General features: G+C 46.7%; 1 protein-coding gene across 16 annotated transcripts in view; it reads right to left on the minus strand.

Moving 5' to 3' along the window:
• FGFR2 (fibroblast growth factor receptor 2) overlaps window positions 1–13369 on the minus strand; it is a 257267-nt gene that overhangs the window by 150092 nt on the left and 93806 nt on the right. For 14 of the 16 annotated variants that reach the window (XM_029610550.1, XM_029610542.1, XM_029610541.1 and 11 more), the window contains exons 3-4: window positions 4165–4431; window positions 843–917 (exon numbers count right to left, since the gene is read on the minus strand). In XM_029610550.1, the coding sequence (XP_029466410.1) occupies window positions 843–917; window positions 4165–4431 (342 nt within the window). The remainder of the gene's footprint in view (window positions 1–842; window positions 918–4164; window positions 4432–13369) is intronic. The other 2 variants (XM_029610554.1, XM_029610553.1) reach the window with 1 other exon arrangement.

Consider the following 13369-nt stretch of genomic DNA (forward strand, 5'->3'; position numbering starts at 1 on the left):
CCCACAGCACGGCCTCAGGCTCCGCCGATGTACTGGGTCAGAGGTCAACACGCAACACCCGCCCCACAGCAAGGCCTCAGGCTCCGCCGATGTACTGGGTCAGAGGTCAACACGCAACACCCGCCCCACAGCACGGCCTCAGGCTCCGCCGATGTACTGGGTCAGAGGTCAACACGCAACACCCGCCCCACAGCACGGCCTCAGGCTCCGCCGATGTACTGGGTCAGAGGTCAACACGCAACATCCGCCCCACAGCACGGCCTCAGGCTCCGCCGATTGTACTGGGTCAGAGGTCAACACGCAACACCCGCCCCACAGCAAGGCCTCAGGCTCCGGTGATGTACTGGGTCAGAGGTCAACACGCAACACCCGCCCCACAGCACGGCCTCAGGCTCCGCTGATGTACTGGGTCAGAGGTCAACACGCAACACCCGCCCCACAGCAAGGCCTCAGGCTCCGCCGATGTACTGGGTCAGAGGTCAACCCGCAACATCCGCCCCACAGCACGGCCTCAGGCTCCGGTGATGTACTGGGTCAGAGGTCAACACGCAACACCCGCCCCACAGCAAGGCCTCAGGCTCCGCCGATGTACTGGGTCAGAGGTCAACACGCAACATCCGCCCCACAGCACGGCCTCAGGCTCCGCCGATGTACTGGGTCAGAGGTCAACACGCAACACCCGCCCCACAGCAAGGCCTCAGGCTCCGCCGATGTACTGGGTCAGAGGTCAACACGCAACACCCGCCCCACAGCACGGCCTCAGGCTCCGCCGATGTACTGGGTCAGAAATTCACACCCCACAGTGCAGCCTCAGGCTCTGGCTCTGCTTTTTTTTTACTTACTCATGTGGTTATTGTCGGTAGTGAGATCCTCAGAGGCATCCGGGTCATCCTCATCGTCACCAGAGGACAGCGCATCTGTGTGATCCAAAGTGTAATGTTACTTCAGTTATATGAGAAATATTTATTTATTTATTTATTTGGAGTTTCTTATATACCGATAGCCGTTCGCACATCGTATCTGTTTACATACAACTAACTACTTGTGGGCATAGCCCTTACAAAGAACAATAACAGAAAACAAAGAACAATAACAGAAAATGGAACACAAATATACAAACGATATATGTAATTAATTACTCTAAGCAACAATATACAGGGGATAACTTAATTGCTGTCTGCAACACTATACACTGGAAAAATGTGTATATACTAATAGGGGGTATGAAGGGTTCTTAGGCAACAATAGAAATAAATACGACATAAAGAGAATAATTATGATGGGGGTGTCATGTTACTAGCAAAGGATAATCTTAAACTATACAGGGTTAACATAATAAAGTTAGTAGCAACAGTGTTGGGCAGGGAAAGTCAGCGACTCAAATAGTGTGTCGAGGGGGAAAACAGGATAACGGAGGTAGGGGGTGTGGGAGAGAAAAGGAGGGAGAGGGAAAATACAAAAGAGTTCATACAGAGGTAGGCGCGGGGGTGGGTCATGGGATGCAGGGAGGGGTGAGAGTCAGATGCATGGGATATCTTAACGATATCATGTTGTTGTGTCTACTTCAGTGGGAATTCCTGTTGTAGGGACTTCTTCATTGGGAGGGGGGAGCATGAGGATAGGCTTTTATAAACAACCAGGTTTTTAGTTTTGTTTTTTTTAAATACACAGGAACATTCAGCAAATAGAAGCTCTGACCATGTGCCATGCTTAACGGGCCTTCAAAAGCTTTCCTACTGTCCTGGTAACTCTTCTATACCTATAAAGCTTTCAGTCTTACAAGGACTCGCGTCCCCCCACTCTGGACTGATGTGAGAACTGGCATTACCTCGCTCCTGCTCACCCCTGCTCCCACTCAAGGCTCTGCCTTTCCTGTGTATCCTCCACCTTAGCTGCAGACATTACTCCCTTCCCTTACCCACCCAGGAGTCTGACCTCCCTCCCCATACCTGCCTCAGCCCGATACTCTGCACCCAGGATTAAGTAACCGGTGAGAGGGAGAATCGGAGGATGAAAATGAGGAGGGGAGAAATCTGTGCATGGATAGAAATGAAGATAGGAGGCAGAGCTGAGAGAAATGCAGCAAAACGAGAAGAAACGTGAAAGGGAGAGGAGGAAGTGAAGAAGGCAGGGAGAGAAGAAAAAGGAGTTAAAAGTCGATAACAAGAGGAAAGCAGAAACAATAAAAAGTGAGCAGGATGGATTTGAATAGAGGAATAAAAACTAGAAGAAAGCATTTTATTTTCACTTCAGTGACTGGCGCAAGTCGGCTTTGAGAATGTGCGTCTCAGCCGGGGAAGAGGAAGGGGGACGTCTGGGCTGGAGGGAACATTTTTCATTTGGTCAGAGATACCAAACCTCCTAGCTACGGCTCTGGGTTATTCAGGTCTGGAGCTTGGGCTTGAAGGGTTTAGGGTATCTGGGGGTGGGGGAGAGCTTTTTAGGATGGAAATGGGTAGATTATGTTGGTTTATTTGGTTATTTTTCACATATTTATACACCTAGTGTGGATTTGTTTTGTTGTTACTGGATGGGAGTGGGTTTTTCATGATCCAGTGGGCTAAATGCCAAAAATAAGAGTGGAGCTTCATGAGAGGCCCACTAGAAGCGCGAGAACTGAAGAGCGGACCTTACGCCTGTATCTCGCTCTTGGATGGAGAAGCTCTAAAGTCGGCAGTCTAGGCACCGGCAACGACGGATGACCGTGATGGTATCTAGTGGGGCCTCCCAATGTACAGAACAGGGCTGCTAGAGCGCGATCCAGCAGGTCCTCGTTTCAAGAAATTGCATCGGCTCTCTATAAGATCTCGCTCTAAGTTCAAGTTGCTAGATTTGGCTTTTAAAATATTGAAGGGGAGATATATGAGGCATATACGAGGCCGGAGAACATCAAACAGGACACAAAGATCACAAAAATCGATTCCCATTTGTTAAAGCATTCTGCCATGTCAGGCTGCAGAGCGGAGCTTTTTCCACCGCAGTTCCTAAGATCCTCAATGGGCTGAGATCTGAGGATTTACTAACATTTCGGAAAAACTGACAACCTGGTTCATGCTTACTGAGGAGAGCTTTTTTATGAAAGCTCACGGTGCTGTACTGCTGCTAAGATAAGACTGATTCTGTTTTACTGAGACATGTGAATCATTGTCACACAGCCTATTTAGCTGGAAAAGCGGTTTATAAATCATTTTAAATAAAGAAATACAACTTATTTGTTAGAGCCCCATGGACGTGTCACACTGGTACAGGTAAAGCAGGAATCTAGCATGGACAGCTGAAGAGCCAATCTTTAGAGACTCGTGCAGGTGAGGCACTGAAGCACGAATACAGCACAGACAGCTGAAGAGCAAATCTTTAGAGACTTATGCAGGTGTCGCACTGAAGCACGAATACAGCACAGACAGCTGAAGGGGGGGGATCCTCATCAAAACCCTGTAGAATCACCACGATACATGTATTTCACATGTAACGCACAAATACAACAAGAACAGAGTCAGAGGAATTTATTTTTAAGAATTTGATTAAAGTATAAGATGCAAATCTTTTATTTCAAGTAATCTCAGTTAAAAATAGTGATGCACAAGAGCAGTAGCCCCTTCATTAAGGCCGACCGAGGAAGTCCGGGCCACAACTCTAGCTCGCTGATACTGATTCTAGCTAGGTCTGCATGTTTTAAAGTGCCCCCTGGACCCCCCTCTTCTCCTATCCTTTCCATGCATCAGAAACAGGGAAGGTTGGGGTAAAGAGGGACACAATTAAAATCTAATTATTCAGAGGTAAAAATAACTCCATCCTTTGGCCCAGTTGTACCACAGCTAGCGCAGGCCTCTGCCCGCTACCTCCTCTCTGTCCTGATACAATAGCTTCCAGGGATCCCAAAACACCACAGAAAATACTCGTACTGCCCACAAACTACAGCATTACAAATGTCTGGGCCCTGAAACCAGCATAGTTACACCCTCAATGCACCCCATTCTCTCAAAACCCAGCGGCAGCCATCCCATGCCGACGACATCACCGCCTGCAAACGCACTGCAACGTCAGCCCAGATACAGCACAGGCGCTTTACAAATACTGAGCACTTTCGTTTTAAGATGAAGCAAAATAACTCCTGCCTGGCCCATGGCTCTCTCAGTCGGCACGTCATGGATGCCCGACACTCACCTGTAACGTTCACAATGAAGTAGTGGGTCTCACTGCCTATGCTCCTAGCCACAGTGCAGGCGTAGAGCCCCGAATCCCGTGGGGTCACACCTTTAATCTGCAAGTATTCCCTGATAAGCAGTGTCCTACTGGTGGGAGCCAGCAAGTCCCCATCCTTGGTCCACGTAACTCCGAGAGCATCACTGGCGAGACAGGGCAGCTCCAGCATGTCTCCAGGAATCACCGAGAACACTTTTGGCTGCGAGATTTGGTATTTGGTGGGCGATTCTGCAGAAGGATGTGAGAGAGAGAGAGAGAGAGAGAGACAGACAGAAGGCAGAAGTCATTTCCAGATTCCCTTTCACAAAATAGTAACAGCATCTGCAAGTCTGCCAGTGTTTACTGTCCCGGCCTGCATGGCCCCTTCTCTGCCTACCACAGCCACGGAAAAGCTGAGAAGACGCCAGCCCAGGCAGAGATATGGTGTGCAAAGCCTTCCCAGTCTAGAGCTCCCTGGAAAATGTTTCATTCTAGAAGTTCGTGGTTTTGTAAAATTCATGAGTAATGTTAGGCAAACTTGGCAATTTCCAAGCTCAGATTAAATGTTTTTTTCAGGTGATTATGTCTAGGAAATAAGTGAAAAAGAGCACAAGTGATTGGTAAATAGGAGGGCAAATAAAGTAAAGCAAATTCACCTAACTGGCACTGCAGGTGAAATCAAAAACCAAAAGTAAAATTCTTTTTTCATCTGGAATAGCAAGCAAAAGCAAAAAACAAACAGATTTCTTTTTGTTTCACTTTGTGTACAGCAAGCATGCCGCACACTCATTTCTCTCCCTGACCTGGGGGAAAGTTGGATGTGTCTGCGGTTTTGGTTTGTAGTCGTCCTAATAATGCCTAATCCCAAAAAGATGAGTGCATGAGATCAAGCCACCGAAGAAAGAAAGATTTGCATATTCATGCTCTGTGCGGAGTACAATTTAAAGCATACAGAATAAAACCATTATTAAACAAAACATACCACCACCACAAAGGAGCAACAGGCAACATTTACAAATATAGAACGACAAAGGAAACGTCCAAAAAACAACAAAAGCGACTCAATCAGCTGCACTGCCGCAAAGCTGGCTCAAATAAAAAGTCTTCAACTACTTCTTAAATGTAGACTAGAGAGAGCAGAATTAGAAAACGAACAGAGAAGGGCGACCACGATGATAAAGGGGATGGAACAGCTCCCCTATGAGGAAAGGCTGAAGAGGTTAGGGCTGTTCAGCTTGGAGAAGGGGGGATATGATAGAGGTGTTTAAGATCATGAGGGAAGTGGAACGAGTAAACACGAATTGGTTTTTACTCTTTCAGAGCACAAAGACCAGGGGACACATTGAAGTTACTTTACTCTCCGTTGCCTCAGGTACAAAATTTAGATTGTAAGGGAAATACCTATAGTACCTGAACGTAATCCGGTTTGATGTACACTTTGAAGTGCCGAAAAGTGGAATATAAAAATCTAAATTAAAAAAAATCTCAATCTATGTTGTACATTTAAAATTAATAAGAGAAAATGTTTTTTTTACTCAAAGCATAATTAAGCTCTGGGATTCATTGCCAGAGGATGTGGTGAAAGCTGTTAGTATAGCTGTGTTTAAAAAAGGTTTGGACAAGTTCCTGGATTAAAAGTCCATTAACCATTATTAAGGCAGGGTTGCAGAAATCCACTGCTCATCCCTGGGATAAGCAGCTTGAAATCTCTCTACCCCTTGGGATCCTGCTAGGTACTTGTGACTTGGCTTGGCCACCGTTGGAAACAGGATACTGGGCTTGATGGACCTTTGTTCTGACCCAGTATGGCAAGTTTTGTGTTTGTAAGAGCTTACTTCTATGCTCAAGTGCAACGGAACGAAGTTCCAAACTACAGGAGTAGTAAGAGAAAGCTTGCGTCATGTGTTTCAGCCAGTTGTGCTAATTTTACCAGTGGAGCATCTTGCATGCTCTGGCCAGCTGATCTCAAACTACAAATTGGTCTATAAATTTTGAGTAGAGAGCTAAAAGATTCTGGTACTTCTGATCTAAGTGCCTTATGAATTAACATTCAAATTTTAAATTTCATTTGAAAACAAGACTGCAAGAATGAGGAAACATTTAATAAAATACAGAAACTGTCCAGAAGGAGTCCAGCCATATACAGAAATGGGGAGCAGCCGCATCAGGAGTGCCCTGTAAGTGACGGAGTAACGTGTTACAGACACTGGCCGTGCTCTTCAACGTTTTCAGACCTTTTCTGTTTTTACCATCTCTAGTGCCGCTGGTACAACTCTCTTTAGGGCTGGCTGTGGCCCAGTTAACCAATGTTTTAAACCATTATAATGTTAAAAAGTTATTAATGCAAATCAGGACTGTTTCAAAGGTTTGTACCCTGCTTGCACTAAGCACCCAAACTGGCTCAGGCTGAACACTTCCTTTTTAAAAATAAACTACCTACTAGCTAGTTAACTAGTTCTACCCAACCAGCAAGCAGAGTCCTCTGGCCAGACTGTACTTCCCTATGCTCTGCAATCTGCGAGCAACTGAGCAGCAGGCGGTTCTCCCAGAAGGGAGGAAGAAAGTTCCCTAACACTGCTCCTCTGATGGATGAGGACGGACCAAAGAACAGGATAAAATCAAACATCTCCGACACACACACACTTGTTACAGGAACCTGACTGCTCAAGTGAAACAGCAGACTTGAAAATTCAGAGCTGCCAGGGGTGGGGAAAGAGGTAGCATCATTGCTTTCAAGACCACGATCACCCCCCCGAGAAGCTGCTCAGGACAGACAAGGTCTTTCCCAAGCTTTCTGGACAAAATGCCAAAAGAAGATCAAGACAAAACAGGCGAGACATTGGCAGGAGCCACATTTCATCAAATCATCAATATTGGAAGGAACATTACAAACTAACTTACACATTGCATAACTTACTGTCACATTTTCCAGCAGCACGACCAGAGTTAGCCACGCAAGTTAACCGGCTAACTCCTGAATATCACCGGTAGCCAGTTAGCCATATAAGTTAATTCTGTTCCTCTCCAAAATGCCCCCAGCTTATGCGGCTAAATTCTAGCTGGCTAACTAGTTATCCAGCAGATAAATCTCTCAATATGCTGGTTTTGTCATTTAGACAGATAAGTTAACCGTCTAAATGGCTTAAGAACATAAGAAAATGCCATACTGGGTCAGACCAAGGGTCCATCAAGCCCAGCATCCTGTTTCCAACAATCCAGGCCATAAGAACCTGGCAAGTACTCATGTTTGCAATATACTAAGCTACGATACAGTTGAGGAGATTTCCCCATCAGAGAAACGTAAATAACTGCTTAGAATTCAGGAGAGTCCCCTCCATCCCTTCCCTGGGAGAAGAATCCACCACCTCATGGCAGGAACTTCATCCTAACTCCGGAAGCTCTTGTGGAGAGGTGCGTACCAGATTCGTTCATCACCACTAAAAGCAGTCTGTATAGCCCTGAAAGAACTCTGCATTGTGGCTGCATTGACACTTCCCTTTCAACAGCACCCAGGTCCTCAGCAGCGCAACTCCTACTCCAATACAACCAGTAGCATCCTGAAGACCAAGTCTTAGGGTGCAAGTTCCATGCTAAGGACACAGATGGTACCCAAGTCGTCATCGAATCCAACAAAACAAAATGACTCTGCATCACAGGAATCTTCCACATCATAAAAGAAGAAGGGATCTGTGACAATGAGAATATATTCTACCCTGGCATCAAGGAAGGGCTCACTCCAGAGGAGCCCCATAGCAACCGTGCCAACTTTCTCTTTGGCTCAAAGGGGATTGGCCTGAAAGGGGAGACAATCACATTACTTGGATGCTCTTCTAAGCACCTAGTCAGACGCTTCAGGCTTCCACGTCATGCTTAACCCCTAACCTAAGGTGGATTGAGAGCTGGAGCCACAGGGGAGGAGTCGTTCCTTGCACACAGAGTGGAGAAGGGGGAAGAATCTTGCCTCAACTCCTTGTATTGAGAACTCAATGATGCCGTGCTCCTGGACAAGGAGCGACTCTGCTGTTCAGTCCCATGCCAAGGCTTGAGGTTTTTAACCACTGGTGTCCTCCTTAGGGCCTCCATCTTCCAGGCACAGTACTACTGCACCCTGGGAGACATCTGACCACAGATGTAGAAGTTGAAGTAGTCATGGTCTCGGCCTAGAAAGCAATAGCAGACCGCGTGCCTATCTGATGTACATCCAGTGCCCAAAGATCAGCCTTTGATATCTATGAGCACAGGCTTCTTGGCCTTGTACTACTTTAAATTTCCTTTTTTTTTAAATAAGAATTGAAAAGTTCAGTTTGAGGGGATGCCCAGGCAGTTGCAAGAAAATAGAAAGCAATGACAAGGCCAAAAGGTAAAACAAATTTGAGAGAGATTTTAGGACCTCTGTGCAGTAGCTCGGCCAAAAAGACTGAGGGGGCTCACAAGGCAACACATGCACCTAAATTCCCGCACATGCTTAGTAAAGTTTTTACTGAGCTATGAGCAATGAGTCTGTGTTGGTGCCATCAAATGACATCACCCACACGTTATGGCTATTTCATGTCTGTTTTGTCAGTGGAAAACCAGAGATATCATCACTGCTGAGGAGCAGAAGAGGGCAGCCAGGAAGAGGAAAAGCCAGGGCAATAACCAGAGATACAGGAACTGCTGAAGAGAATGGAGAGGAAACATGGAGGTAAAAAGCTGGGGCAATAACCAGTTAATTTAAATAAATCAGAATATAGCAGAAAATCCTGGATACCAGTGGACAGCTGCCAACAAGACCTTTTTAAGACACAAAAAAGTGTCTAACGTTCCCCTCACTAGATGCTACAATTGTTGCCTGGTTTATTTTAATGCCTTTCCTAGGAGATACTCTGAGCTGATGCCCAGAAATCCCTGGATTGGCAAGCTCTGATCTTTCTCCAGGGCAAGGTTTCCTTCCAGCACAGAGCTGGCAGGCTGCAGCTAAGACATTTTTATTAGCCCCAACTAGGTACGTTTGTGCCAGTGTTGTCCACCTATCAGCAGACTGAGGAGTGATAAACATATTGAGTCAGGCCACTAACATGGGCTCAACATGTAGCCCGTTTACTACCTTTTATGTCTGAAGATTTGCAATGCCCATATTTTTCTCTCAGAATCGGAGGGGACAGCCAGCACATTCCCACAGCTCATCCCAGACTGTATTTACAGAAAGACCCTACCCCAGCCCCTCTTCCTGCTGTCATTAGGCATGATATTATTTGATTTATATTCAGCGCAGACGACATTCAAGTACTGCCAGTATTTCCCTATGCCCAGGGGGCTCGCAATCGAAGTTTGCACCTGAAGCAATGGAGGGTGACGCGACTTGCAGGATTTGGTTCATAGCTCACTGCTCTGCCCACTAGACTACTCCTACACGCCTATATTTACTCTATCAGAAGTATTACCAGAGAAAAGAGTGAGTCTCGAGGGCTCCTGCAGCTGTTGTCTTGAAAGGCAGAAGAGGAAAATGCAACTTACAGAATAGGAAAGGATAACCGAGTTCTAATCCCCACCCCTCTGCAGGAATAAAGCAGCCTCTCCACTCCCACAGCCTCAGGGCTTCGCTCGACACTCCCACCAAAGAGCTGGAAGACGCTGGCTGGACCAGAGTAACAGAGCAATGATCTAGCTCCTGGAGAGTTCCCAGCTGGCACAACACCTGGCAGATTTCCATGGGTTGTTCTCTTTTTATTCACAATATAGCCCATCCTCTGCCTTCTAGGACAATTACCGTGGCTAATGCCTAGGAAAAATAGGATAAGTTCTTTCTGTTCAACCAGACGGGACGCAGCCTGAATGCAAGGTAAAGTCTGAAGGTAGGACAAGGATACCATGTGATTCAGTTGTAATCTATCTATCAGAGAAATCAGCCAGGCAAAAAAAAACACTTTGCAATGTTAGGGCAGCGCCATCATTTACATTTAATTCTCTCCACTACAGCAGGCTATAAGTGAAAGAAGGATCTGCAAAATGAGTGCACTGAACCCAAGAACTGAGCCTGCAGGCAATGCTGCCCTTCAGACATCCTCACCCCGGCTCTCACAAACTCACGGGCCGATTCAGTAAAGTCCGCGGGAGAGCGGGCGAATGCCCACTCGCCTGTGCGCGCGATTCAGTATTTAAATTAGGCCCGGCGGTAGAAACGGGCAAAAGGAGCGGCGGCTGTCAGCGGGTTTGACAGCCGACGCTCAATTTTGCCGGCGTCGGTTCTCGAGCCCGCTGACAGACACGGGCTCGGAAACCGGCAAAATTGAGCGTCCAGTTTTCGACCCGACAGCCGCAGGCCCATTTTAATTTTTTTTTTTTTTTTTAACTTTTTTTTTACCCTTCAGGACCTCCGACTTAATATCCCCATGATATTAAGTCAGAGGGTGCACAGAAAAGCAGTTTTTACTGCTTTTCTGTGCACTTCCCCGGCGCCGGCAGAAATTAGCGCCGACCTTTGGGTAGGCGCTAATTTCTTAAAGTAAAATGTGCGGCTTGGCTGCACATTTTACTTACTGAATTGTGCGGGAATGACTAATAGGGCCCTCAACATGCATTTGCATGTTGAGGGCCCTATTAGGTGCCATGGGTTGGACGCGCATTGTCCGCCCCTTACTGAATAAGGGTTAAGGGAAAACGCGCGTCCAATGGCGGGTTAACTGTACTGTATCGGCCCGTCAGTCGTTAGGATCACCAAAGATTCAATAAACACAGCCATGCCTGCAAGTGACATCCACAATTCAAAGTTAAACTAGGATACACAGTAAATTTGGATGACTTGGCAAATAGTACACTTCTCTCGCCTTGTGCCATCCAAACCGAAAATAAAATCCAATGCACCATCAATAGTAAAGAGCTACCTGGTCTGCAGACTGGGTGCACGGATGGTCCCAATACTTGGACCTTCCCTGTATTTGCACCCAAGCAAGTTCTCATTCCCCAAGTAAATAACTGGAGAATGTGAGTCTGGCTGAAAGTTTCTCCTCTGAAATGCACTCAGAGCTTCTGCTGCCGCTCCTTTATCTTCGGATTACTGTTCCCTTAGACTGAGACTTGTGGCTAGACACGGCAGGGGAGGGGTGCTGGCTGTGAACCGTGAGGGATCTTGTATGTTCACCTGCCCAGGATGGCAGAGTACAAAGGAAGAAGAAGTGACAAAGTGTGTCCTGGAAGAGGAGAGACCACGTCCTATGGCTGGCGGCTGGGATGTATGCTTAAGCACACTGGATGGGTCAGCTGGTCTTTTCCTGCTATCATTTACAGTTAATGCTAAGAGGATGTCCAGGCCCGTCTCACAAGGCTGAGGACGAGCCCTCACAAGGAGAGGACAAGGATGCAGGCAGGCATGTACCTTTCACTCAGCTCGGTTTCCTTCTTAGGAATGGTTTGCACGACATGGCTGGTGTACACTCAGAAATGTCCAGCTCCTGCAGCATTTTATACTGAAAGCCTTAAAGCCAGAAAATATTTCTCATTTGGCCTCCACAACTCAATTAAGGTCTGAACCGATAACTGCTCTGTAATAGCCTAGTATCACTTTTAAGGGAAAAGTGTAAAAATCTGTGCTTACAGTCAAGATGAGACGCACTCCTGCAATCCCACTCCCTGGGCGATGCCCATTCCCCCAGCCCAAAGGCCTTGCAGCCCCGGGAAGCTATCCCGACACCGCCTGGCCAGGAGTTTCTGACTCACGGCATGGAACAAACCTCGGCGACGTCAGGGTTCACCACTTCTGCTCCTTTCCACTGGGGCGGGCTGGCTGGCTGCTGTTTAGATTGGCGAGAATCTGCCAGGCTTGGGTAGTGCCGGGGCTGCACACAGGCAAGACACCACACACTGCTCCGAGCTAACGTCCTGCGCCCTCCACCACCGCCCCCACTGCAATCTCTTCAGCACTTTTACACTAACAAGTTTAGCTTGCAAAAACGGAAGTCAGGAAACACATATAAAACACAAACATACCTTGATCATCAAAGGCTACAAGATGCAGTTCAAAATCAACAGATTAAAGCACATTACCAAAAAGAATAAGAACCAGAATGAACATCTTGGACAAGTATGGTATAGTAATCACTTAAAACTTATTAACAAGTTCTAAAACTTAAATAAGACCTAACCACCCAAAAAGAAAACGTAAAACTTCCACTAATAAAGTCATAAATACAGGCTTCAATATAAATAAATCACAGGCACTAAGCCACCCAAGCCAAACTCAATCTTCATGCACCACCCCTCACCCAAGGAACACAACCAAATCCCTATCGTTTACTGGTTAAAGCCTTGCAAAGAATTAAGTTTTGTGTACAGTGGGGGGATCCGGGACTATTATTTTGTGATTGGAGCTCCACGCACACCCCAGGATAGCACCCGCTGCTCTCCCAGCCCCCTTCACTGGACAAACTGCTCAGCTACTGAGATTTACATTTCACGAGAGACAAGTAAACCTGAGATATACTTGCCACTTCAGACTGAAAAAATGTTTAAGATGAGAGAATTATGAATGTACACGAAAGCAGCAGGAATGGAGAGTCGCCGGGGCTGAAGACTTCACGACCGGCGCTACTGCTCACACGTGTCAAACCCCTTTTTGGGCCTGTATCCAAAAACCATAATGGCTAAGGTGTGGATAATGTTGCCTGCGATGCTCTTCAGGATGTTCTCTAATGCTGGGCCCACAAGGGGTTGTTTCAACCACAGCGCCACTACCCTACCACCAAAGAAATCCAGCTTTCTCCTTCCGGCTCTGCATCTCTCTCTCTCCTCATTCCTCCCGTGCTTCTCTCACCTACCATTTCGTTTTCCTCTCTCCTAGCCTTCCATTCATCTTGCTGCTGATGCAATATTTGTGCGCAGAAAACGGGCGCGCCTCTCCTAGGCGCGTGATGCAATATTTAAATGAGGGGTTGTGCTAGAAAGGAGGTGCTAGGGAGGTTTTGTGCGTCCCTAGCGCCTCCTCAGCATCGGAGAGGTTTGGGAAAACGGACATTACCTACGAGCGCCCGTCTTCTCCCACTACCGGCATAGACATGCACAAGATTCATGGCCTGCACCGTGTTTCTTATCTGTGTATATTGGGTGTCCAGAATGTTTTTTTCAAAAACCTTTTTTTTTTTTTTTAAACTAAGTCTAAAATACTTGGTTCCTCCTACTTAGTATCGCTACGATTCTATTAGAAGGAATCACA

This window comes from Rhinatrema bivittatum, chromosome 7 (genome assembly GCF_901001135.1).
Source record: "Rhinatrema bivittatum chromosome 7, aRhiBiv1.1, whole genome shotgun sequence".
NCBI lineage: Eukaryota > Metazoa > Chordata > Amphibia > Gymnophiona > Rhinatrematidae > Rhinatrema > Rhinatrema bivittatum.